A 25,339-nucleotide genomic window follows, 5' to 3' on the forward strand; every position below is an offset into this window, starting at 1 on the left:
TAGGAACTGAAGTAACGTGCACAGCAGAGCAAATGATCAGATAAATCTTTAGAAATGGTGACTGGATATTAGTCGAGATGTGGGGGAAACAATTCTCTGGTATTCTGCAAATGTGTCCATCCATCTAAGGGGGGAGGCACAGCCTTCGTTTAATACCTCCCCTAACCACAGTAACCTTGAACCCTCAGACAAGACTCCTAGGCTCAGATCTCTGGAGTGAAGCTTCTGGCCCACCGTTGTGCGCGGCAGCCTCGGAGATACACCCGTTTGTAGCTCAGTGACACCACAGGAGGAGGTGGGCCGCTGGAGGGCCAGTGGATCAGGGAGAATTTTTGGGGGCCAAGAGGTGGTCAATGGAAAATTCAGGAAGTCTGAGGGAAGGTCCTTTCCTTCCTCCCTCCCCTCCCCTCCCCTCCCCCCACAGAGTAATGAACAAGATCCAATGTTGAAGGCAAAGGTGTATGGACAGGTCTTTTCTTTGGCTTGGCTTCGCGGACGAAGATTTATGGAGGGGGTAAATGTCCACATCAGCTGCAGGCTCGTTTGTGGCTGACAAGTCCGATGCAGGACAGGCAGACACAGTTGCAGCGGTTGCAGGGGAAAATTGGTTGGTTGGGTGTTGGGTTTTTCCTCCTTTGCCTTTTGTCAGTGAGGTGGGCTCTGCGGTCTTCTTCAAAGGAGGTTGCTGCCCGCCGAACTGTGAGGTGCCAAGATGCACGGTTTGAGGCGATATCAGCCCACTGGCGGTGGTCAATGTGGCAGGCACCAAGAGATTTCTTTAGGCAGTCCTTGTACCTTTTCTTTGGTGCACCTCTGTCACGGTGGCCAGTGGAGAGCTCGCCATATAACACGATCTTGGGAAGGCGATGGTCCTCCATTCTGGAAACGTGACCCACCCAGCGCAGCTGGATCTTCAGCAGCGTGGACTCGATGCTGTTGACCTCTGCCATCTCGAGTACTTCGACGTTAGGGATGAAAGCGCTCCAATGAATGATGAGGATGGAGCGGAGACAACGCTGGTGGAAGCGTTCTAGCAGCCGTAGGTGATGCCGGTAGAGGACCCATGATTCGGAGCCGAACAGGAGTGTGGGTATGACAACGGCTCTGTATACGCTTATCTTTGTGAGGTTTTTCAGTTGGTTGTTTTTCCAGACTCTTTTGTGTAGTCTTCCAAAGGCGCTATTTGCCTTGGCGAGTCTGTTGTCTATCTCGATGTCGATCCAGGTACTGCGACAGGAAAGGCAGAAAGGGATATGGGCCTAATCCAGGCAAATGGAATGAGTGTGGAGGCACGAGCCTCGGCATGGACCAGGTGAGCTGAAGGGCCAACATTAGTGCTGTTTGATTCCACAACTCCAAACTCTCTTTTCAGTGAACTTCAGAGACTCCGGCCAAATGAATGGGGGCTGTGCAGTTTGCGCCACATGGTGGGTAACTCTGAGGGGTGGATACAAAGCTAGGAATAATCTGGGAGCTGCGTGGGGAGCAGAGTACCTCACACACTACTCCAGACACCAGTCGGAACCTTAGGCAGCTCACAGAAATTATCCATCTGCTCACCACGTCCAGCACCTCCTACCTTTCAGATCTTTGTCTTTTTGTTTTGTTACTGGGTTTTTTTTTGTCAGACCAAAGCAAATCCCTTCCCGGTCGGTGCAAGGATAGCAGTATTTCACAACACTGTTAGAGTTCAGACAGTGTCAGTGCAGATAATCATTTGTTCAGGAACAGTTTTTCACCATAATGATCCGTGCACCAGGAGACCAATTTCTGAACTTCCATTTAATCCGGCTGCTCTTTCATGCACTGAATCTGCTGAGAATGCTTACTGGCACCTCTGCTAAGAGCAGAGTGCAGTGAGTTTGCAACCGCTGGAGGATTGGGAATCAGGCAAGGAATTCTGATTGGGTGAACATGGATTATGATGAAAGGCCACGACAGCAGGTGAACAAGGCATTTATGTTTCAAAGTCAAAATCGTCAGTTTGTGACCTTAAAAAATATCTTGGAATTGTTCTTTCTCCAAGTTATTTGTAGCTCACGATGTTAAATTCCTACAGTCACAGTGCAAACAAAATCTGTTGGCAAGCCAAGGCATTTTTTTTTAAACCAAATGTTTGTTTGACCTGCTTCCTGAGAAAGCAATGAAGTAAATTCATAAGAGATTTGGGAATTGGATTCTGCAAGGGAAATGTTTTAGAGCTATGGGGAGAGAGCAGAAAATTGGGATCAAATTTTCCTTCAAATCGAGGATGGACACTGAGGGCTGAATGGCCTTGATCTCCACAGTGAGATTACAGATAACCAATAACTGGGTGGTGTTTCCCTGCTCTGCTAGGTTCTGATGGGGGGCCAGTGCTACTGAACATCTGTACTGGGGCATGTGCAGCCACTGGCACCTTACTGTGAGTCAGGAGACAAACAAGATCAGTAAACACCATTTGAGTTTGGGAAGTAACTTCCGATCCATTTCTCCTTCACTGCATTAGCAGGATATAGACAGGCTCTGAAGGAGGCAAAGTCTCCCCCCCCCCCACCAGCAAGTCTCATGGAGGCTTCCAAGGGACTGAGCAAAAGCTCAGTGAAACATTGGCCCCAATCCCAAAGCACTTAAACAGTGAACTCGTCACTTTAAGTAAATTGACAATGTCTCATCTTCTCTCAGGGCATGGGCGAAGGCCACTTGGCCCATTGTGTCTCTGCCAGATGTTGCACCAATAACACTTGGCCCACAGCAGGGACATCACCAACACGTACAGCTCTGGGATCTGGGAAGGTCATCACTGGGAGAACTTAAGTTCCACACAGACCAACTTGAACCTAGGTCACTTGGAGCTGTAGGGAAGTAGCACTACCTGCCGCTCAGATAGAAGTTGAAGTGCACTGTGTTGGGATGGATGTCCATGCGAGTTTGTCACAGGGTGCTGTCCGAAGGGTGCATCCTGCCTGCATGTGCCACAGAGACACTAAATCAGCCGACTATTCACAGCAGGAAATTCACTGCCACAATTTATATCCAGGCAGTTCCCAAAACACCTACACTCTCCATTTTACTGTCCCACATGCTCAGTGTTTTCCCAACAAATATACAAAATGACTAAAATCACGTAAACAGCCGCAGTATCTGTTAATTCAATGTTCCTTCATCATCACAGAACAACTAATATTACACAAAACAACCTTCCACCTGCTGGAAGGCAGACAAAGAGTTGCTATTAATGTTTAAGAGAGAAAGAGAAGAGACCCTTCAGAGTCACTGAACATCTGTGGATTCACCTCCAGTACTCCCACAGCCTCTGCAACCACAGACTCCAGTTCGATCCATAGGCAATCCAAGCACCAGATCCAAACCATAATCCTTCATTGCCCCATAAGGAACCCAATTAACTGCATCCCAGTTACCACCATCTAGTGTCAATGGATCCATCAGCATTTGACTGTGATATTCTGGTCACCCCTGTACCCTATCAGGGGGGAACCCGACCTCCCTGCACTCCACCTGCTTTGTCCACTGGCTGTTGATAGATGCTTTAAGAAATGAAGTCAATCAACCGTAATTCAGCTCCATACAGACTTTAAATGGCCTGTTAAGGTGGTTTATTTTAAAATCTTGTGACCGCAGCATCTGGTCCAAAATGGCAGCACCTACAATCTGCAGAGAATGGGCACGGGGCACCAGAAAACAAGGAGACTACCCACATTTGAGAAGGAGAAGCAGAGGAGACAACCCTAAAGGATGGTGACCCCAGCAGTGTACCAGCGAGGGGCTCTGCAGCTGAAGAACACAGAGATGGAGGACTCGAGGCAAGAAACCCACACAGGCTGCGGGTGACTCTCGGTCAAAGGACTCAGCTGCAGACTGCTGAAGAGTGGCTCGAGACTAGTGGGACCAGGTATCAGAATTAGGATGCAAGAGTGCTGAAGCCTTCCTGATCATGTCGGAGGTTTGGATCTGGAGCTCAGGTTGCCAATGGTTTGGACTGAAGGCTGTGTGGCAGTGGGAGCACAGGAGGCAAATCCACATATGCTCGGTGACTTTCTTTCCCTGACTTAAGGAGTGCTGGGGAATTTCTGCTGATAGCGAATCCGTTTGACTTACGGCAGACTAAAGGAAGTTTCATGCAATATTACATGTTTTATTGCATGACAATAAAAGAATCTTGAATAATAGAGACAGCAATTCAATGAAAGAGTTCAGATGATTTAAGCAGATATTAATTAGCATTGAGAATGGTTACAAGGAGATTGATCAATTGAAGGGTCCCAATAACACTCTGAAAAGAATAAACCCATAGTTAGGAGCTTTAGAAAGCAAGTCGATCCATCTCCTGGCAGGTTTGAGGAATTATAGTTACATAAGCAGAGACTGTTAAATTGCTCCCCCAGGAAACAGAGAAAGCAATACAGGCTTTCAAAGTAGGAAATGTTTTTACGAGAATAAGCACAGGGTAATTGAGTTACTTTGGCTGGCATAGCCGGTGCAGGGACATTCTGAGAACTGCTCCTGGCAGATTCCTCACGCAAATGCATTACAATCATTCTATCCTGCACCTCTGTTTTATTACTGTACTTCCTGCTGCATTTCAGTATGGGTCGACTTGCCTGGATACCACACAAAACAAACTTTTTCCTCAGGGCACATGATATTAAACAATTCATTTCAATTCCAAAGATGCCCGCTGATTACACTCCCACTTAAAGGTCAGGGAGGAGTTGTCCTGATAGATCCAAGTAGATGGTTCAATTCCAAACAGAGAAATTAGTACAAAGTAAGACACAAAAGTCTGCAGACGCCGTGGTTGAAGTATAAAAAACACCCAACGCTGGAGAACCTCAGCAGGTCAAACAGCGTCCTTTATGGAGCAAAGATAATATTGGTTATGTATCTTTATCTTTGCTACATTAACTGTTTGACCTGCGGAGGTTCTCGAGCTTCGAGTTTTTATTTTAAGAGGAATTAGGAAACCCTCGCCTTGGATAACATGTCATCCCTGAATTTGTCGTCAACAAAGTAACATCATAAAGATACAGTGACCTCTGTGAAAAGAACTGCCAAATTTCCATTCCAGAGGATCCACAGAGACCAGCAACTATCATGTCAACAAGCTGGCTGAACAACCAACTTCACTGAAGAGTTCTCCCAGACAACAAATGGCATCAAATTTTAATTAAGGTTTTAAAGATTACAGAATAAATATTGGAACAAGACAGAGGATCCATGCTAAACTCACTCCTGATCATTCAAAATTTTCAGATCAGGAAATTATTATGCATTTACATAAAATGCTATTTAAGGGTGGATAAATTTCTAAGCCGTATGGCTCCATGCACCATTACAAATTCAAGTTTTTTAAAAAAATGCAAAACAGGCAAGATTTTCTGGGAAATTTACAGGAAGATGCTCATAAAGATGCTCAGTCTTCACATCAGCTCAATTTTTCCACAGAATTTCTGGGAGAAGGGGACCGCAGGGATGAATCAACAAGACCTACATTGGGTCTTCTCCGTTAACCGGAAGTTGCACAGAAATCTGAAGTGGCTGCTGCTTGCAGTGACAGTGAACACCATAACTAATCCTAACCTGCAGCTCCTGTGACCAATGCTCAATCCCAACTCCAGTCTGCCTGTGTAGAGTTTGCACCTTCCCCCCCGTAACCACAAGGGCATCCTCCGGGGGCTCCGGAGTCCTCCCGTACCTGAAAGCCAGTGTGACCACCCCTTCCATAGTATACCTCCACCCACCCCCAGTACTGCCACTCCCACAGTGTGGTGTGGCCCCATGTTCACCGTGCAAGGGGTTCAGTGCCGATTCCAAGCAGGAGGCTGGGAAACCACACAAGGGCTCTCAGTGAGCACCCAGCACAGTCTCCTGACATTAAAGTGCCACTTGACAAGCTTCCAGGCTGCAGCCAGAGAGCGAGCTGGCATCAGACATGGGTTTCACCTGCACCTCTGCTTGGAGCATGGCCATGTGCTCCAGTAGGACTTGCTGCGACACTTAAGGCAAGAGTATCTATTAATGTTTTTCATCTGTCCACTATGCACAGAGAGTCAATTCATTTTTTATCTTCCGTGATTGTTCTGTAATTTTAACTCCACCCTCACTCTGTGGGAGGTAGGAATTTGCTGCTGCATCTGGACCCAACCTCTCTAATGTAATTCACTCATCGATTCTTCCATGGATCGGAATCCATCTCTGAGCTGTTATTCCCCACAGAGATTCCTGGGGACCAATCCCAAGTTCCAGCCTCTCTTTGCCAGGTAACCCTCCATCATGTACATACATTTGTGCAGAAAGGCACAGACACACATGCACATAAACATGCTTCCATGGACATGCATGTCCATACACATGGACATGCACAGACAATCATGCACACTTGGACTGCACATTAAACAGACACAGATGCACATGCAAAGACATGCACAAATGCACTTCCTTCACAACTTCCTGGCCCGTTCTTCCATCAGTACCAGCTACTGTTCAAAACATACATGAGGGTGTACGTTAAAGGGGTGTAAATTGGGCAGCGTGGATTCGTGGACTGAAATGGTCTGTTACAATGCTGTATGTCTAAATTTTTTAAATCTTTCTTGCACCCTCTTCAAAGCCCAGCTGACATTGCTGAGGTGTGGCGACACTGACTGCGACACTTGACTAGAATGCACTTCAATACATCCAACCTCGTTCCAAACAAGTCTCATCGAGTAGAATTCCACCCGGTCCCTCCCTCTGCTTCTAATATTGATGGATCGTGGGAAGAATGAACAGCAGTCCTGACAGGTTCCATACAATCAGTTTACACTCAACGTGCAGAACCGCTGACCAAATTATAATAGTAATAAAGCTGTTTTATTCTGAGTCACAGTGTGGATGACGTCTGTGTTGTCATCCTAAAACTGCAGAGTATTCAGGAAATCTTAACACCTTGTGCAAAAAAAAACTTTATTTAGCAAAGATCTCGCTTTTGTTTATGTTGAATTACAGAATGATATTTTTATCTTTCAACCTGGTAGAAATCCTGATTCAAGCACAAAAAAAGTCTTAGGCAATAAATTACATGCCTGTCACATTAACTGGTGACTGACCCAAATTCTTTGCACAAGGGTTGCTTCAGATCAGCTCCAGTTCCACCACATTCTGTCTCCAGTTTCTATCCGATGCACCGGAGTCAGCTGTAGTTCGAAGGAGAGTTGACACTGAATTGAACACTGGTGCACAGAGAGCGTGTGGAACAATGCCAGCTTGACAATCTGACTCACCTGGACTTGCCTTTTTTAATGGAGCTATTTGAGAGGGAGCAACATTATCCTTGAAACACTTCCCCACACTGCCATTTGTGAGAGCTTTCTGTGTACAAATTTCCCAATATTCTTGTGTGTTATTCATGAGCTGAAAATTGCTTAGAGACAGAGGTCACAATAGAACCATGGAACGTGACAGCACAGAAAGTAGGCCTTTATAGTCTGTGCCGAACTATTAACCTGCCTGCACCCAGTCCATAGCCCTCCATGCCCCTCCCATCCACGTACCTATCCAAATTTTTCATAAATTAAAATCGAGCCCACATTCACTACTTCAGCTGGCAGCTCGTTCCACACACTCCAACTACTGTATAAAGTCATTCCTCTTAATCTTTCCCCTTTCACCCTTCGCCCATATCCTCTGGTTTGTATCTCACCTATCTTTATGGGAAAAAAACCTATTTGCATTTATTCTATTTGTACACCTCAATTTTGTAAACCTCTATCAAATTTCCCCTCATTCTTCTATGCTCCAAGGAATAAAGTCCTAACTTATTTAATCATTCCCTGTAACTCAGTCCCTGAATCCCTGGCAACATCCCATTAAATCATTTCTGCACTTTTTAATCTTATTGATATCTTTACTGTAGTTAGGTGACTAAAACTACACACAATACTCCATATGTGGCCTCGCTAATGTCTTGTACAACTTTACCATAACATCCCAAATCCTATACTCAATACTGTGATATATGAGTATTCAGGAAATCTTAACACCTTGTGCAAAAAAAAAAAACTTTATTTAAGCAAAGAACTCGCTTTTAACCCTATCCACCTAGGGAATTATGTATCTGTATTCCAAGATCCCTCTGTTCTACCGCACTCCTCAGTGCCCGACCATTTACCGTGTATGTCATATCTTATGTGAAGTGTTTCATTCTGGAAGGACATCCTTGTCTGCATCAAATTCCATCTGCCATTTTTCAGCTCATTTTTTCAGCTGGTCCAGATCCCTTTGGAAGGTTTGAAAGCCTTCCTCGCTGTCCACAATGCCTCCAATCTTAGTGTCATCTGCAAATTTGCTGATCCAATTTACCACGTTAAACAACAATGGGCCCTGGACTGATCCCTGAGGCACACCACTGGTCACAGGCATCCAGTCTGAGAAGCAATCACCCACCACCACGCTACACGCGATAGGCGCTACGCGATAGGCGCTATATAAATGCAAACATGCATTACTACAATAAGCATTGCCTGCTATCACCACTGAGCTAGCATCTACCTACCTGTGTGTTAAATATTTAATGAGACAGCCTCTCCTTCCTTTGGCAGAGAATTCCACAGATACACCACTCTCGAGGAGAAGCAACTCCCTCTCATTTCCATCTTAAATCTACTCCCCCAGATATTGCAGCTATGCTCCGTAGTTCTAGTTTAATGCCCTCTCCCAAAAAATACAGCTTTTTCCCTGCCAAAGTGTTTTTCTGTGAAAGAGTCAAACCAAAGGTTTCATCTTTCTGCCCCTTTCAGGCCCATAGTACACCCCCATCTTTCCCCCATTGGTGATTTAAATTTGTGACGAAGACACTTCCCTGCACTCACCCCCTTCTGACCTGATCTGTGGCAGGTTTGTGCTTCAGAATCATTGCGACTTAATTCTGGGAGAGGTCCACCAGTGCTGGGCAGATAAAACTGTGCAGAAACAATGCACAATAAATGAGGACCAACACGAGCAGCAAAACTATCAATAGCACCACACAGCTGCTTGATCGTGAGTCATTGTACTAAACGCTAACACTCACATTGCCATCCATTGACACTGAACAACAATGAATAATCTGGCTGAACCATGGCTGGGTCTCTGCTCTCTCAGTGCCCACAAAGCATGGTACACAATGGCAATCGGGGTCCTACGACCATCACCTGAAGAGGTCTCCCATATTAGATGGGGCAGATTCCCTGTGATCTGTACACTGATGGGAGGCCTCCTTCAAAAGGGCATTCACCTCCTTGCCAGGGATCGAGGGGAGGAGGGAAAAGTTCCACATCTTCTTCCTGATGTGGTCCCGCCAGAGGTTGAGGAAAACTCAGCCCAGCAGGTCGAGCAGCATCAGTGGGAGACAAAGAACTGTTGGCATTTCAGGCCAGATCCCCTCATCAATATCTCCAGCAGACTGTGTTTTGCTTCAAGTTCCAGCATCTGCAATCACTTGTGGGTGCCCCACTTTACAGGTTGAGCTTCAATCTGTCTGCCCAATCCTGTTGTGACTCTTCAGCTCAACATCCAATGGGCTTCACTGATTGGATGTTCCAATACTAAAACCTTATCCATTTCATCCCTCCCTTTCCATTGCTTCAAGGTGCATGTAACCAGCAGCCAGCATTCTTGCACATTTAGTGCTGGCATCAACAGGAAATAACCCAAGGTGTTGGTCACAACTCACCATGTAGCATACTGACCTCGTAGTCCAGTCACGAGTTAAAGTCTCATGACAGAAACCTGCCTCACTGACCGACACACCCAGAAAGCTTTGCCATGTACCGTGGAGAGCATTTTGTCCAGTTGCATCATTGTCTGGTATGAAAGTGCCAATGCACAGGACAGGAAGAGGTTGCAGAGAATTGTAAACTCTCTGGCCAACATGGGTATTATTTCTTCACTCTGTTAAGGACATCTATAAGAGCCAGTGTCTCAAGAAAGCAGCCTCTATCATCAAGGACATTCAACACTCAGGCCATGCCCTTTTCTCACTGCTACCATCAGGAAGGAGGTTCAGGAGCCTAAAGACGAACACCCAATGGTACAAAAACAGCTTCTTCTCCTCTGCCATCAAATTTCTGAATGAACTAGAGAAACTATCTCACTTTCCCCCTCTTTTCCACCAGAATATTTATTTTTTAAAATGTAATTTATAGTAATTTTTGCATCTGTGATGCTGTTGCAAAACAAATTTTGTGACATGTTCACGATAATAAATTCGGATTCAGATGATACATATTTAACCAAAGTCTATCTCAGCCCAATCTCAAGGCTTCCAAGAGATGGCCCAGCCAGCATCCACTCCCCTTGCAGCATTCAAGATCCTAGCCACATGCAAGCTGCTCAAAATCTGTTCACATTACAAACAGGAATTTGCTGAGAATGAAGTTATAATATTTACACCACCTCTTTTCAACCCCAAAGGTAGTGAAACTAACTATGTTAAAAAAATTCCTTTTGTAAAGATCAAAGGTCACACTTTTCACAACAGCTCAAAGCCTCTCAAATATAGTCCAGTTACAAGATCACAAGATATAGGAGCAGAAGTAGGCCAATCGGCCCATCGAGTCCACTCCACCATCCTATCAAGAGCTGATCTATCCTCCCACTCAGCCCCACTCCTGGTCTTCTCCCCATAACCTCTGATTCCCTGACTAATCAAATACCTGTCAATCTCTGCCTTAAAATACACCCAAAGATCTCACTTCCACAGCTTCCTGTGGCAACAAATTCCACAGACAACTGTTATTCTGTCGGTTTGGTCTGATTAGTAATTACTTCCAATAATCTCCAGCCACGAGCACAACTCTTAACCTGCATCTTAAAGATGAAAAGCTTCCAGACTGCCCTGCCAAAGTTTCAGACATTTCAAATAAATTCTTCTCTCGCAACTCAATTAAACCTGATCAAAACCATTTTCTGGAATCACTTGATAGCACAGATCTAAAAGGGTTGAAGTCCCTGTGAATCCCAGAAAAGGAGAACATGGAGGAGGACTGTTCTGAGCTTCTGGGAGCTTATGCTTCCTTCTCCCACCTTCTGTGAAACTATTCACTGTGCTGATCAGTGAAGGCCTCAGCGGACCAATAGAAAGGACTGTAATAATCTTTGTAATGGTGAGATTGTTCCCAGGGTGAAGAAAACCAGGTAGGTGGTCTCAACCACCTCAAGAGAGTAGATCTCTCAATAAGATAGAAATAGGAGAATAAGGAAAATGTTAGATGTTGTAGGAATGTTGTCTTATAAAGAGTTGAAAATAAGAAAACAGAAATGGAAAAGGAGGAAAGGTAATGATGGAAAAACGGAAAGAGAAGATAAACAAAATATAAAAGGGCTACGCTGAACTATATGTCTTTAAATATTAATGAAATACATAACCAAATTAAAAGGAAGAAACTACCAAATTTAAATGAATAAATGTATTCCATTAGAAAAAATAACATATTGGTTAAGAAATAATATTGAAATATTCGAACAAGTATAGGAGCCTTACATTAAATACAATAGCGAAAACCTACCGGGGACAAACATTACCTAAGTTGATGGAAGGAGAAGGAAAGAAAAGAATGGACTCAGTAGAATTTCTGGTGTAATTTTGTTGAATGACAACATTGTCTGACTGGCTTAATGCAACCTAGATTGTATACCTAAAATGGATGAGAGGGGGGGGTGGGGGGGTGGTTTGGGAGGAAAGGGGGGGGGAGAAAAAGTCACTGTATATGTGTGAAAAAGAAATAGTGTATATCATGGCTAATGTGATTTATGGTGTGAAAAATTAAAAAATTAAAAAAAAAAAAGAGAGTAGATCTCTCCTGGCCCAAAGATCCCCACAGCTGGTACGCCATCTCTGGCTTAATGGGAAATCTTCCTTGCTTCTATTTTGATGGGGCCAGCATTCTGTACAAAGTTTAGGGGAGACATTAGGGGCATTTGGGTGCCTGGAATGCATTGCATTTCACTACCTTTGAGGTGGAGGCTGGACAGTAGGGGTATTTAAGAGATTCTTAGCCATATGGATGAAAGAAAATAGAGGGTTATGAGGTAGGAAGGGTTTCATTATTTTTTGGTAGAGATATATAGTTCCTCAACATGGTTATCCAACTGCACGAAAACCAACAAGGTCGGGTCAGATAAAGCAATGAGCTCTCTGAACCCTTCTCCATTAACAATGGTGTGAAGCAAGGCTGCGTTCTCGCACCAACCCCCTTTTCAATCTTCTTCAGCATGATGCTGAAACAAGCCATGAAAGACCTCAACAATGAAGACACTGTTCACATCCGGTACCGCACGGATGGCAGTCTCTTCAATCTGAGGCGCCTGCAAGCTCACACCAAGACACAAGAGCAACTTGTCCGTGAACTCTCTTTGCCAGACGATGACGCTTTAGTTGCCCATTCAGAGCCAGCTCTTCAGCGTTTGACGTCCTGTTTTGCAGAAACTGCCAAAATGTTTGGCCTGGAAGTCAGCCTGAAGAAAACTGAGGTCCTCCGTCAGCCAGCTCCCCACCATGACTACCAGCCCCCAACATCTCCACCAGCCCCCAACATCTCCATCGGGCACACAAAACTCAAAACGGTCAACCAGTTTACCCATCTCGGCTGCACCATTTCATCGGATGCAAGGATCGACAACAACATAGACAACAGATTCGCCAAGGCAAACAGCGCCTTTGGAAGACTACACAAAAGAGTCTGGAAAAACAACCAACTGAAAAACCTCACAAAGATAAGCGTATACAGAGCCGTTGTCATACCCACACTCCTGTTCGCCTCCGAATCATGGGTCCTCTACCGGCATCACCTACGGCTCCTAGAACGCTTCCACAAGCATTGTCTCCGCTCCATCCTCAACATTCATTGGAGCGACTTCATCTCCAACATCAAAGTACTCGAGATGGCAGAGGCCGACAGCATTGAATCCACGCTGCTGAAGATCAAACTGCGCTGGGTAGGTCACGTCTCCAGAATGGAGGACCATCGCCTTCCCAAGATCGTGTTATGTGGCGAGCTCTCCACTGGCCACTGAGACAGAGGTGCACCAAAGAAGAGGTACAAGGACTGCCTAAAGAAAGCTCTTGGTGCCTGCCACATTGACCACCGCCAGTGGGCTGATATCACCTCAAACCGTGCATCTTGTTGCCTCACAGTTTGGCGGGCAGCAACCTCCTTTGAAGAAGACCGCAGAGCACACCTCACTGTCAAGACAAAAGAGGAAAAACCCAACACCCAACCCCAACCCACCAATTTTCCCTTGCAACCGCTGCAACCGTGTCTGCCTGTCCCACATCGGACTTGTCAGCCACAAACGAGCCTGCAGCTGACGTGGACTTTACCCCTCCATAAATCTTCGTCCGCGAAGCCAAGCCAAAGATATAGGTTGACACATCTTGGGTCAAAAGGACTGTATTGTGTTATAATTTTCTATGTTAATAATTTTACCTCAAAGAACATCCCTTACACAGATTAGTTGGTCATTAACATATAGTGGGTTCTTGCTGTATGTAAATTGGCTACTGTATTTCCTCTACTGTCACAACTCCCATTCACTTTAACCACCGTCACAACTCCTGTTCATTTAAAGCACATTAGGAAATCAGGAATGGGGATTAGGTGCTATGCAGATGAAAGAACTTTCAACACTGATTACCTTGATGTAGGTGAGTATTTCACTACAAGCAAATTGTCGAACAATGCTTCATTTAAGTTCTTGGGAATCACTACCTCAGAGGACCTTTCCTGGATCCAACATGCTAATGGCATCGTGAAGAAAGCACGTCAGCACCTCTACTTACTCAGGAGTTTGCAGAGGTTTGGTATGACACCAGAGGTGTGGTGAAAAGTGTGTTGACTTGCTGTAACACGGTCTTGTGAGGAAACACAAAAACCAGATGGTATTTCCATACACCTGAGTGTAAAGCCCTCCTAAAGGTAGTGGACACAGCCCAGGACATCACAGGCAAAACCCTCCCTACTAATGAGAACATCTACAGGAAATGCTGCCGTTGGAGAGCAGCAGCAATCATCAAAGACCCTCACCGCCCAGCACACGCTCTGTTCTCGCTGCTGCCATCAGGAAAGAGGTATCGGTGCCACAAGACTCGCACCACCAGGTTCAGGAAAAGCTACTCCCCCTCCACCATCAGACTCCTCAACGACAAACTCAATCAGAAACTCACTTAAGGTCTCTCATTTATGCATTTTATAGATTTTCTTTTTCATTCTCTCTGCATTTCAGAGAATGTTTACATTCATTATCTGTTTACACTTTCTTTGTTTACACCTACACTGTGTACAGTTTTTTTGCACTACCAATTAGTGTTAATTCTACTGCACATGCAGGAAAAGGGATCTCAGGGTCATATGTGATGTCAGAGTACATAAATGACAACAAGTCTGAAACGTCTACTGATATAGATAAACATTAATGGTGTCTGTGCCGCCCAATTTACACCCTATTCACCAATGATCCCCGGTACTTTTATTTTGATAGGTAGGAGGAAACCCCAGGGAAAACCCATGCAGACAAATCCCAAAGTCCAGCTGATAGGGAACGAGACATTACCAGCAGAGAGGACAAACATCTGCATCCCTCTGGACCGTGAGATCTTCCCAGCTTCAAACATTAATTGCTCAAGTTCTGTACAAAACAAAACATGTTAAATTCCAGTTCTGGGTGCAATGAATCCTGCACCTTTCAGCAGCCTTACATATTGATGGCTCCCTTGATATGTTCCACCACAGCAGAAACACAGAGAAATGCTGGAAGAACTCAGCAGATCTTGTAGTGTCCATAGGAGGTAAAGATGACAATTCAGGTTGGAGTCTTTTTACTCATCCCTTGAAGAAGGACTCAGCCTGAAACATCAGTAACACATCTTTACCTCCCAAGGACGATGTGAGACTGGCCGAGCTCCTCCAGCATTTTTGTGTTTTTACTACAATCACAGCATCTGCAGACTTGCGTGCTTCTCTCCACTAAGGCAGAGCAATGCACTGCTTCAGATAGAATTAATGAATTCAGTGATCCAGTAAATCACTGATACTAAGAGAACATCTCAGAGGATTGGAAACGACAGCAAGCGAAGTCAAAAGCCTGGGCGGAGTGTGCTTGGGGGAGGGGCAGCGGATTATTCAGCCGAAAGCCTCTCCAGTCTCAGGATGCTCACTGCATTCTGATGTATTCACGTGTGGAATGAAGACACAGAGCACTTTACAAAAAAAAAATGAAGGCAGATTTGGGGAATCTCCGTGAGAATCAGGACTCAGCCCTTGTGATATTTCTGCAGATTCCATGGAGCTCCTTTTGTGATTTCCGATGAGAAGAGGTGGGAGTTCGTTACAGAGTTATTGAAGCAGTGTGAGTAACCTTGATATCAAAATGACACAAAACACGCAGCTCGGAACAGGAGACAAATGTGGCAATCTTAAAGAAACTCTCACAAAAATACCCAAACAGAGAATGTTCTGGAGCTGACTGGAAAAATGAACTGAAATATTACAAAAGGGAACAAAGTGAACTGCACAGACCATTTCCAGGTGAATGCACAGTCAGTTTCATGCCCAAGGTCACTGCTTCCCTGTCATCTTACAGACTGCTGATGCATTCTGGTTTCAGCTCAAACCATTGTCCATCTTTAACCCAACCCGTCAGCTGTGGCTCTGCCTCCACAGCTTCCACTCCTACTCAAACCCACATGTCCCCCAACAGTATCTGATAGATGTTTTCGATGTAAAAAAGAAAGGGGAACAACAATTCATGCAATCTGGACATGTGGGAGAGTAGAAAAATTTTGGGATGATCTCAATCAGATATTAAATAAAATAACAGAAAACAATATACCAAAGAATCCAGAGATCTTTCTCCGAAGTAACATAAAAAATAAAGAATTTGGAATTGACTTGGAAGATGCACAAAAAAGATTTGTCAAGATAGCCCTAGCCGTAGCAAAAAAATGTATTATGTCAACCTGGAAATTGGAAGATAATTTGAAAATACAACAATGGTATCAGTCATCAAGTCGTATTGGCTCAGATGCACAGTCTTCAAGTATAGGAGTTTGCTGAGATTATTTGTGAGCATTGGGAAGATGAGGGAATGTGCTAAATCCCACCTCCACAGTTGTTGTCTGCCTTGCTAACCACCCCAGAATGATTCAATTTTTTTTTTAAACTTCTGATTTCCAACATTCTGCTTTTTTAAAATAAGTTTTATTGACAAGAAAGAAAGGTTTCAATTGATTAAAACTGCAATGTGGAGTTAGTCACTGAGTATCCATCAGATGGAAGATTTGGGGAATCTCCGTGAGATTCCGTAACCAGCCTCCTGTAAATATACTGAAATCTGGATGGTTTGCTGAATTACGTATCTGGTTCAAATCAGGCAGTGCATTTACTAGGTGAGCCACCATCACTGTTAGAGTTAATACATTACTGAAACAATGATAAACTAGTACCCAGCTCTGACAACTTCAATACAAGAGCATCAGGTGTCCAAGTAAATCTCAGCTGATTTCTCTAGTTTGACTTCCCCAATGCTTTTATTTTGGTCATGGTTAACATGAATGAGATTTTTACTTGGCCACTTTTTCTAGGATTACCTCATCCATGGTAGATAACACAATGCAGAGTTTATTAATAAGCCAAATATTGATTATTAGTGACACATGGACTGGGTGATGGAGCAAAGTGGCAGCAGACGGATTTGGACACCAGGATCATCTCTCTAGGCAAAAATCCTTTGACTTCTTCCCTAAACTTTCCACCACTCACCTTAAACAGACATCCTCTCATTTTTACTATTGTCACCCCAGGAAAGAAATCTCTCATCTCCCTCCCCCTCTCTGTAATCTCCTCCTTCCCTCCCTCTCTCTCTGTAACCTCCAACTTCCCCCCTCTCCCTCTGCTACCTCCAATTCATGCACCTACCTCCACCTCCTGACCTCTAACCTCATCAGCCCACCTCTTCCATTCCCATGATTGAAGCGGAGACAAATCCCAGCATCTCCCTCAGAATCTTCTCTGCCTCCTTGAAGGTATTCCTCAAAATTCACCTCCGAGATTAGGCCAGCACTAACCGTCAGCGTTCTCGATCATTAATCCAGAGGCCAGTTCAAATCTTACTGTGGCACTGAAGGAATAAATCTGGAATCCAGAAGACAAACCCACTGATGCTCTTCAGGCAAGGAAGGTTGATTCCTTCCCTGGTTTGCCCTGAAAGTGACTCCAGATTCATTCATGTGATTTAAAAAAAAAGCAAATCAGTTGCTGGAAAACTTGAAAGGAAATCCTGGAAGAGCCTGAGGAGGGAGAGCAGAGGTAATGTTTCAGGTCAGGGGTGATGCGAAGAGGTCGGACCTGAAAACGTTAACTCTCATTTCTCAGCCAGTGATTCCAGCAAGTTCCCCTTTCGTCAGTTTTGGACCTTCAGCCGGCTCTCTCCCCCCCCGTCCCGGGTGGACGATAACTGCTTTTACACAGAAAGGCTGAGCTAGCATCTGCTCCGGGCGCAGACACGGTGCGGAAGGATCCGCGGACGCTGTCACCCCGGGCTCGCTCGGTTCGATCAATGTCACCCTCCCGTGCCCGAAACACTGCGGCTTAATACAATGCAGACCGCCAGCCCACTACCCATGTGTTGGGGGGGGGGGGGGGGGGGGCATCCAAACACGTCTTCCACCAAAGTTCCCGTTGAGTTTGCACTCGTTTGTTGCGCTGAGGTATTTGGGGGTGGGCAGCGGTCGCCCAAGACCGGCGTTGACAGCTGGCGCGCCTCAGAAGAGGGATTGGGCTGAAGGGGTGAAGCCTTGTTCTTCCCAGAGAGGTAATACCAGTCCCTATCGGACCCTCCTCAGCTCCCCCCTTCATCTGGTGTCTGAGAGCCACATTCCCGGCCAGGCCACTCGCTGATCCCACACACCGTCAGGCTGGACCCGTGGCCCCGGGACTGCTCAGCCGCGCCGAGCCCCGGGCCGCCCCACTCACCTGGATGGTGCAGGGATACTCGGAATCGTCCAGCAGCCGCACGGTGCAGTCGAACTCGCGCTCCAGGTTCCTGATGCTGCCGCTCCGCAGCCTGCTCAGCATCTTTCTGCGGCTCCGGAGGAGGAACAGCGGCCGGGAGAAAGGCAGACGGCCTCTCCGGGGCCGGAGTCACTGCCCCGGCGCGCTGTGGCTGCGCCACGGTCGCCCGCTCATCGCTGCCGCTGCTGCTCTTGGCCCGAAGGCTCCGCCGCCACAAAGTATCCGACGGCCCTCCGGGTGGAGGGGGCGGGACCGTAGCGCGCCTGACAGGCACCCCGCTCCTCCAATCGGCGTCAGCCGCTGCCTGAGCGACGTGGATTCCGGCCTGCGGGAGAGAGGCGGGCCTCCGCGCCAGCCAATAGGCGGCCAGGACCCGTGGACAAGTAGTCAGGGCAGAGGAGGAATCGGAGGCGAACTCGCGCCGGGCATTTTCAGATGGGTTTTATTGCAAGGCAGTGAATAATTGGTCGCTCGTTCCATTTTATTGTTCTGCATTTCCCATTGTATCTGTCACCTTGCAAATGCTGCAGGAAAACGGCTCCGGCGCCCACCCTGCAGCGCCTCTGCACAGTTCCCGGTCGCTGCTCGGCGTGAATCTGCCGTCCTGCTCCGGCAGGCCGGCTGAAATTCCCACCCGAAGAAATCACGGGCAAGCAGAGACCAAGAAGGAGCCAGACGCTCCACTCCCCACGGTCCCTTGGAAGCAGGAGTCGGCCCTTCGTGCGTGCACGGCCAGTCAATCCCTGTCCCTCGGCGCCATTCTCCTGCATTAAGCCCATCTCTTTGATTCTGGCCTCCACGCTCTTCAAATCAGGGGACATCATCTCCGCATCTGCCCTGTCAAACTAAGAATGTTGAATTCATGAGAGCATGGACCTAAAGTGTGTTTATGTGTGTGTCTTTCTCCCTGTTACCATGTGTGTCTGTTTTGGAGTGTGAAACAGATGCCTATTTAAAAATAATCAACCACTCACATATCATCTGAAGTAACCACAGAGCACCTACTGTATGTAGCACCTATGCTCTGTGGTTAGTAAGGGATTACTTAAAGTGGAATGTGAGTAGAAAAAAAGGTTGAGAGCCACTAAATTAACCTATCAATAAATACCTGACACAATGCAAACTTCACTACTTTGGATGCTGAAAATCTGAAACAAAAACACTATGATTGAAACACAGCAGTTCATTATATAAGGCAGTGTGTGCGAACCAGAGGTGGCAGGCCCGGATATGAAGCAGTCTGGCAAAGGCATCCGTTTTTTTCCCCCTGTGGGTGATCACTGCGACAGCTCCCGGTGAAGAGATTTGAGGGCAGTGCCTGACTTCACGGCCTGGGAAAATTTGCAGCAAGTCAGATTTTCCAAAGTTATATCTTGTATAATCTGGGCACCCCCGATATTTTTATTTCAGATTTCCAGTATCTGCTTTAGTGTTGAACATGACCAGGAGAGGTTATTGTCATGTATATAAGTACAATCCATACTCACTGCAGCCTCACAGGTACATAAGATACACTAACTCCAATAGTATAAGTAAATTAGTGCATTAGCCATGATTTGAATGATAGATATTTCGTGTGCAGCTAGAATTCTGCAGTTGAGTTTGAATGGCTTCAGCTGGTGTCTTCTGTTCACCTGTGGAACTTGATAACCCCTGGACTTCATGTTTCCTTTGTAAAATGGTCTTCCAGGCAGTCCCATTTAACTTTTTTAAAATTTAAATTTAGACATACAGCACGGTAGCAGGCCCTTCTGGCCCATTTTGCCCAAATACCCCAATTAACTTGCAAGTTCCGTACATTTTGCAGGGTGGGAGGAAAGCGAAAGTACCAGGAGGAAACCCACGCAGAAATAGGGAGAACATACAAACTCCTTGCAGTCAGCGCCTGTGTCGAACCCGGATTGCTGGCACCGTAATACCGTTGTGCTAACCCAGTGGTTCTCAAACTCTTTTTTTTCCAAATTCACATACCACTTTAAGTAATCCCTTACTAACCACATCCTTCTGTGGTAAAGAGATTATTTAAAGTGGTACATGAGATAGACAACAGACTCGCCTAGGCAAATAGCGCCTTTGGAAGACTACACAAAAGAGTCTGGAAAAACAACCAACTGAAAAACCTCACAAAGATAAGCGTATACAGAGCCGTTGTCATACCCACACTCCTGTTCGGCTCCGAATCATGGGTCCTCTACCGGCACCACCTACGGCTCCTAGAACGCTTCCACCAGCGTTGTCTCCGCTCCATCCTCAACATCCATTGGAGCGCTCACACCCCTAACGTCGAGGTACTCGAGATGGCAGAGGTCGACAGCATCGAGTCCACGCTGCTGAAGATCCAGCTGAGCTGGATGGGTCACGTCTCCAGAATGGAGGACCATCGCCTTCCCAAGATCGTATTATATGGCGAGCTCTCCACTGGCCACCGTGACAGAGGTGCACCAAAGAAAAGGTACAAGGACTGCCTAAAGAAATCTCTTGGTGCCTGCCACATTGACCACCGCCAGTGGGCTGATAACGCCTCAAACCGTGCATCTTGGCGCCTCACAGTTTGGCGGGCAGCAGCCTCCTTTGAAGAAGACTGCAGAGCCCACCTCACTGACAAAAGGCAAAGGAGGAAAAACCCAACACCCAACCCCAACCAACCAATTTTCCCTTGCAACCGCTGCAATCGTGTCTGCCTGTCCCGCATCGGACTGGTCAGCCACAAACGAGCCTGCAGCTGACGTGGACTTTTTACCCCCTCCATAAATCTTCGTCCGCGAAGCCAAGCCAAAGACATGAAAGGGAGGAAAAGAGGTTGAGAACTACTGCGCTAACTGCCATGCTAACCGTCCCGTCCACTTCCAGTTTTGTACAATCTCAGCCAGTGGGTGAGATGTCTGTGAGAACCATGAACTCTTCTGAGGGTGGGCAGGAGGTGCCTGAAGACAGGTTGGTGGGTCCTTTCCTTGATCTCTCTGTCTCCATCTCAGGAGACAAACATCATGTTAAACCTATCAACTCCCACAGCTACCTTGACTACACCACTTCCCACGCCCTTTCCTCTGTAAGGATTCCATTCCACTCTCTCAATTCCTCTGTCTCTTTCGCATCTGCACCCAGGATGAGGACTTCCATGCCAGATCATCAGAGATGCCCTCCTTCTCAAACAATGTGGCTTTCCTTCTACCACCATCTACTTGGCACTCACCTGTACATTCTCCATTATTTACACATCTCTCCTGGCCCCCTCTGCCTCCATGCGCAATGAGGACAGGATTCCTCTTGTCCTCACATACCATCCCACCAGCCTCCTCCACCATTTCCACCATCTATTATGTGGTCCCACCACTAGACATATATTCCCCTCTCCTCCCCTCTCTGTCTTTCACAGGGACCGCTCCCTCTGTGACTCCCTTGTTCACTCCTCCCCCTCCACCAATCATCCCCTTGGGACCTACCCCTATAATCGCAGGAGATGCTGCACTTGTACTCACACCTCCCCCTCAATGCCTTTCGGGGCCTCAAACAATCATTCCAAGTGAAGCAACATTTTACCCTGAATCTGCAGGGGTCATCTATTGCATCTGGCACTCCCACTGTGGTCTCCTCTAGCTCAGAGAGACAGGATGCAGACTGAGAGATCATTTTGTTGAACACCCCGGCTCTATCCACCGCAATGATGTGGATCTCCCAGTGGCCGCCTATTTCAATTCTCCATCCTGTTCCTTTGCATGGTCTCCTGTACAGCCAGACTGAGACCACCTGTAAATTGGAAGAACAACATCTCATCTTCTGACTGGGCATCCTCCAACCTGAGGGCATTAATATTGACTTCTCTGGCTTTCATTAAAACCTCACTCACCCCTTGCTTTCCTTGTCATCTCTCCATTCCCTGTCTCCTTCCGCACAGACATGATAAATTCCACCTATTCCCTTATCATACTTATCATATCCAATTAAAACGTTTTGTTGGTTTGGATTCCTCCCTCATTGTTTGAATTATGAGACTTTCTGATATTTCCTGCTTCTGATTTTTCCTTGAAAAATGGGTTCAGGCCTGAAATGTTAGCAATATATCTTTGTCTCCTACAGGTGCAGAAAAGACTGGCTGAGTTCCTCCAGCATTTCGGTGTGTTTACTACAATCACAACCTCTGTAGCCTATTGTGTTTCACTCTGTCTACATTTTGCTCATAGCTTGATGAAGGGCTCAAGTCTGAAACATTGGTCATGTATCTTTATCTTTGTTATATAAAGTACACTGTTTGACCTGCTGAGTTTCTCCAGCTTTGTGTTTAAACTAATCCCACCTGCCTGCATATATTTTATCCATCTGTTTCTTGTTCATGCACCTATCTAAATGCCTTTTAAATATTTCTATTGTATCTGCTTCCATCGCCTCCTTGACCATCGCCACAGCTTTAACAAACATGCCGAGCAAATCTCCTTCAAACCTTCCCCTCACTTAAAAGTGTGCCCTCTAGTGTTGACCATTAACTCAGCATAAAGTCTATACTTAGTGAATTAAACTGAAATAAAGGCTTGTATTTCTATAGCACCTTTCACAGTCGTAGCTCATTCTAAAGATCTTCCAGTCAATGAAATGCAGAATGAGAATCCCCAAACATGACAATGACCAGCTTGTGTGTGTCAGTGTCATGTGGGTTACATTTTATTGAGAGCATTGGGTGATAATAGTGTTTAGGGGTGTTGTCAGGATGTCAATGGCATTATGTAGCAAAAAAGGATTGCTTTTAGGATTTACCTTAATACTTCATGGTTTCTCAGTTAATCTGAAATCTATCCTTTCCAATCAATGTCTTGTTCTTTCTTCCCCATCCCATTCCCTTGCTGACATGCCTGTCCATGGTCTCATGCCCTGCCAGACTGAGACCACCCATAAGTTGGAGGAACACCACCTCATCTTCCATCTGTGCACCCTCCATCCTGATGGTAGTAACATCAATTTCTCTGGCTTTCCTGCACCCCCCCCCCCCCACAACCTTTCCACCTCTGTAGTTTTTCCCCAGCTCTGTCTCTCTCCCCCTTTTCCCTCTCTCTCCTTTTACAGAGCGAGAATCAATTCTCACCTCTCCTCTTATCCTATCCAATTAACACCTTTTGTTGGTCTGGACTCCTCCAGTCAGTCTTGTCTTTATTCTGAGCATTCCTGTTCTTTGCTTATTCCTTGAAGAAGGGCTCAGGCCCGAAATGTCCGCAATATACCTTTATCTCCAACGGGCGCTGCGAGATCGACTGAGTTCCTCCAGCATCTCTGTGTTTTTACTCTTTCTTCTCTCCCAGTAGTTTGTCGCTCAGTCACTTCACCATGAGTAATATCAGCAGCTCCCAAAGTTAATCTGCGACTGCCCAGACTGGGTCTTTTATCTAAGGTGACTGAATAAGAGGGTGGGAGCCTCTAGGGGAAGTGTATACATCTGGCCAGCTTCCCCTGATCATCTTCTAATAGACCTGCTTTTAGCTTTGGTGGAATAGGATCATTTATAATTTATTCAGCATGTACAGCTGAGATAGAAAGGCTGATTCAGTCTTCTGTGTTTTAACTGAGACCTTTATAGAGCATCAATTAACGAACATCTGTGGTCAAACAGCTCAGAGATTAAGCTTGCCATTTATCCTGAACAGGTAGGGCTCGTTGCAAGGAGAAGCAAGCGGTGATCAGATGGAAGTGCCTGTGAAAGGATGTATTCAATTCATTGATAGTTTGTGGGCCTCCCTGGAATGAACAGTGCTTATTGTTCATCCTCAATAGCCCTTGAAAAGGTGGTAGAAAACCATCTTCTTGAACCTGTAGTCTTCTTAGAGGCGTATTTGAGGGGCATGGGTTCATGGGCTGGAAGGGCTTGTTACTGCACTGTATGTCTACATGAAAAAAAATTGTGTTTGTCTAACTCTCCTTCATGACCCTTTTTACAGTTCTGATTGGTTGATTGTTCCTTCTTCTTGTTGGGATAAGCTTGCTGGGAATCACAATTTATCACCTTAAACAGCAGCCCTTACCTGTCCATTATGTTAACTGTTTCCCCATTTGTCTGGAAAATTTTAGCCTGTCTCTCCACTTTCCTCTAATTCTTCTTGCTTCTCACGTGAATGTCTGCAGTCACTGTGATTGAAGTAAAAACACATTGCTGGAGAAATTCAACAGATCAAACACCTTATCCACCTAATACCTCCTGCCTGTGGGACTAGTTCCTCCCCCCTTTTCCAACCATTTTGTTCAGTCACCTGCCTACATTTTGTCCATACCTTGATGAAGGGCTCAGGCCTTCTGATACGATGGTTTTGTATCTTGATCTTTGCTATAAAAAGTGACCTGCTGAGATTCTCCAGCATTGTGCTTTTATTTCTCAAACCTGTATTAGAATCAGCTTTTTACTCACAAGCCGAATGCTAAACTGCTTCCTATGGGATCTTTCAGTTGACATCATTTATTAATCTGTCTCATTAGAAATTACTGAATCCAAGATAGCTGTTCCCAGGTTGGCTCCATTGAACATCGTTCTAAGAAAGTATCCTGAATGCACTCTATGCATTCATTCTCATGGTCACAACTTACAGTTTGATTAACCCTATCAGTACGAAGATTAAAGTCACCCATGAAGAATGTACTTTCTCCACTCCATTTCATGATGGGGAATCTTCTCTGACAAATTAGAGTTCTTTGAGGAAGCATTAATTGGAATGGGGATAGTGACACAATGGTTCAGTTCTGACTTTGGTGCAGTCTGTGTGGAGTTTACATGTCCGTCCTTCCATGACAGCATAGCCTTCCTCTGGGTGCACCATTTTCTTCCTGCATGTCACCATGATTTGCTCCAAGTGTGTGGTAGAATTTGGGGGAAGTTAATAGGATTGTGGGGGAAAGCAAAAGAAGGGTATGTTGAGTGTAAAAACCAATACCTGATGATAATTCTAGATTCATTGAAGGGCCTGTTTCTGTCTTCCATCATTCCATAATTCTTTGACTTTTTGCATGCCTCCATTATTTCTTTACTGAAGAATGTCTATTTTTCGGGTACTCTTGCCTTTGCTATATTTTAATATTCAATCTAATGGACTACCTCCTGTAAACTTCGATACCTCTCACAGCTGTTCCTATTTCATTGAGTATGAGCAGCATGGTCCAATAGTCTTCCTTGTTAAATATCCCTGAATATTGAGTTTCTAGCTCTGGTCTCATGTAGTGTTGTGTCTATAATGGTATCAGGCCATCTCCATTTATCTCAGTTGTGATGGTAAGTTCATTAATGCAACTTTGACCACTATTGAGACAGAGCTCGAGGTTTACCACCTTTCCTCGCATTAATC

General features: G+C 45.6%; 1 protein-coding gene across 3 annotated transcripts in view; it reads right to left on the reverse strand.

Annotated features, from left to right (window-relative positions):
- LOC138749535 (FERM domain-containing protein 5) overlaps positions 1-18,286 on the reverse strand; it is an 89,427-nt gene extending 71,141 nt beyond the window's left edge. For all 3 annotated transcript variants that reach the window (XM_069911004.1, XM_069911003.1, XM_069911002.1), the window contains exon 1: positions 17,988-18,286. In XM_069911004.1, coding sequence (XP_069767105.1) covers positions 17,988-18,089 — 102 coding nt within the window. In that variant the 5' untranslated portion in view covers positions 18,090-18,286. The remainder of the gene's footprint in view (positions 1-17,987) is intronic.
- Positions 18,287-25,339: the final 7,053 nt, after the last annotated feature.

The sequence above is a fragment of the Narcine bancroftii genome, chromosome 14 (genome assembly GCF_036971445.1).
Source record: "Narcine bancroftii isolate sNarBan1 chromosome 14, sNarBan1.hap1, whole genome shotgun sequence".
Taxonomy (NCBI): domain Eukaryota; kingdom Metazoa; phylum Chordata; class Chondrichthyes; order Torpediniformes; family Narcinidae; genus Narcine; species Narcine bancroftii.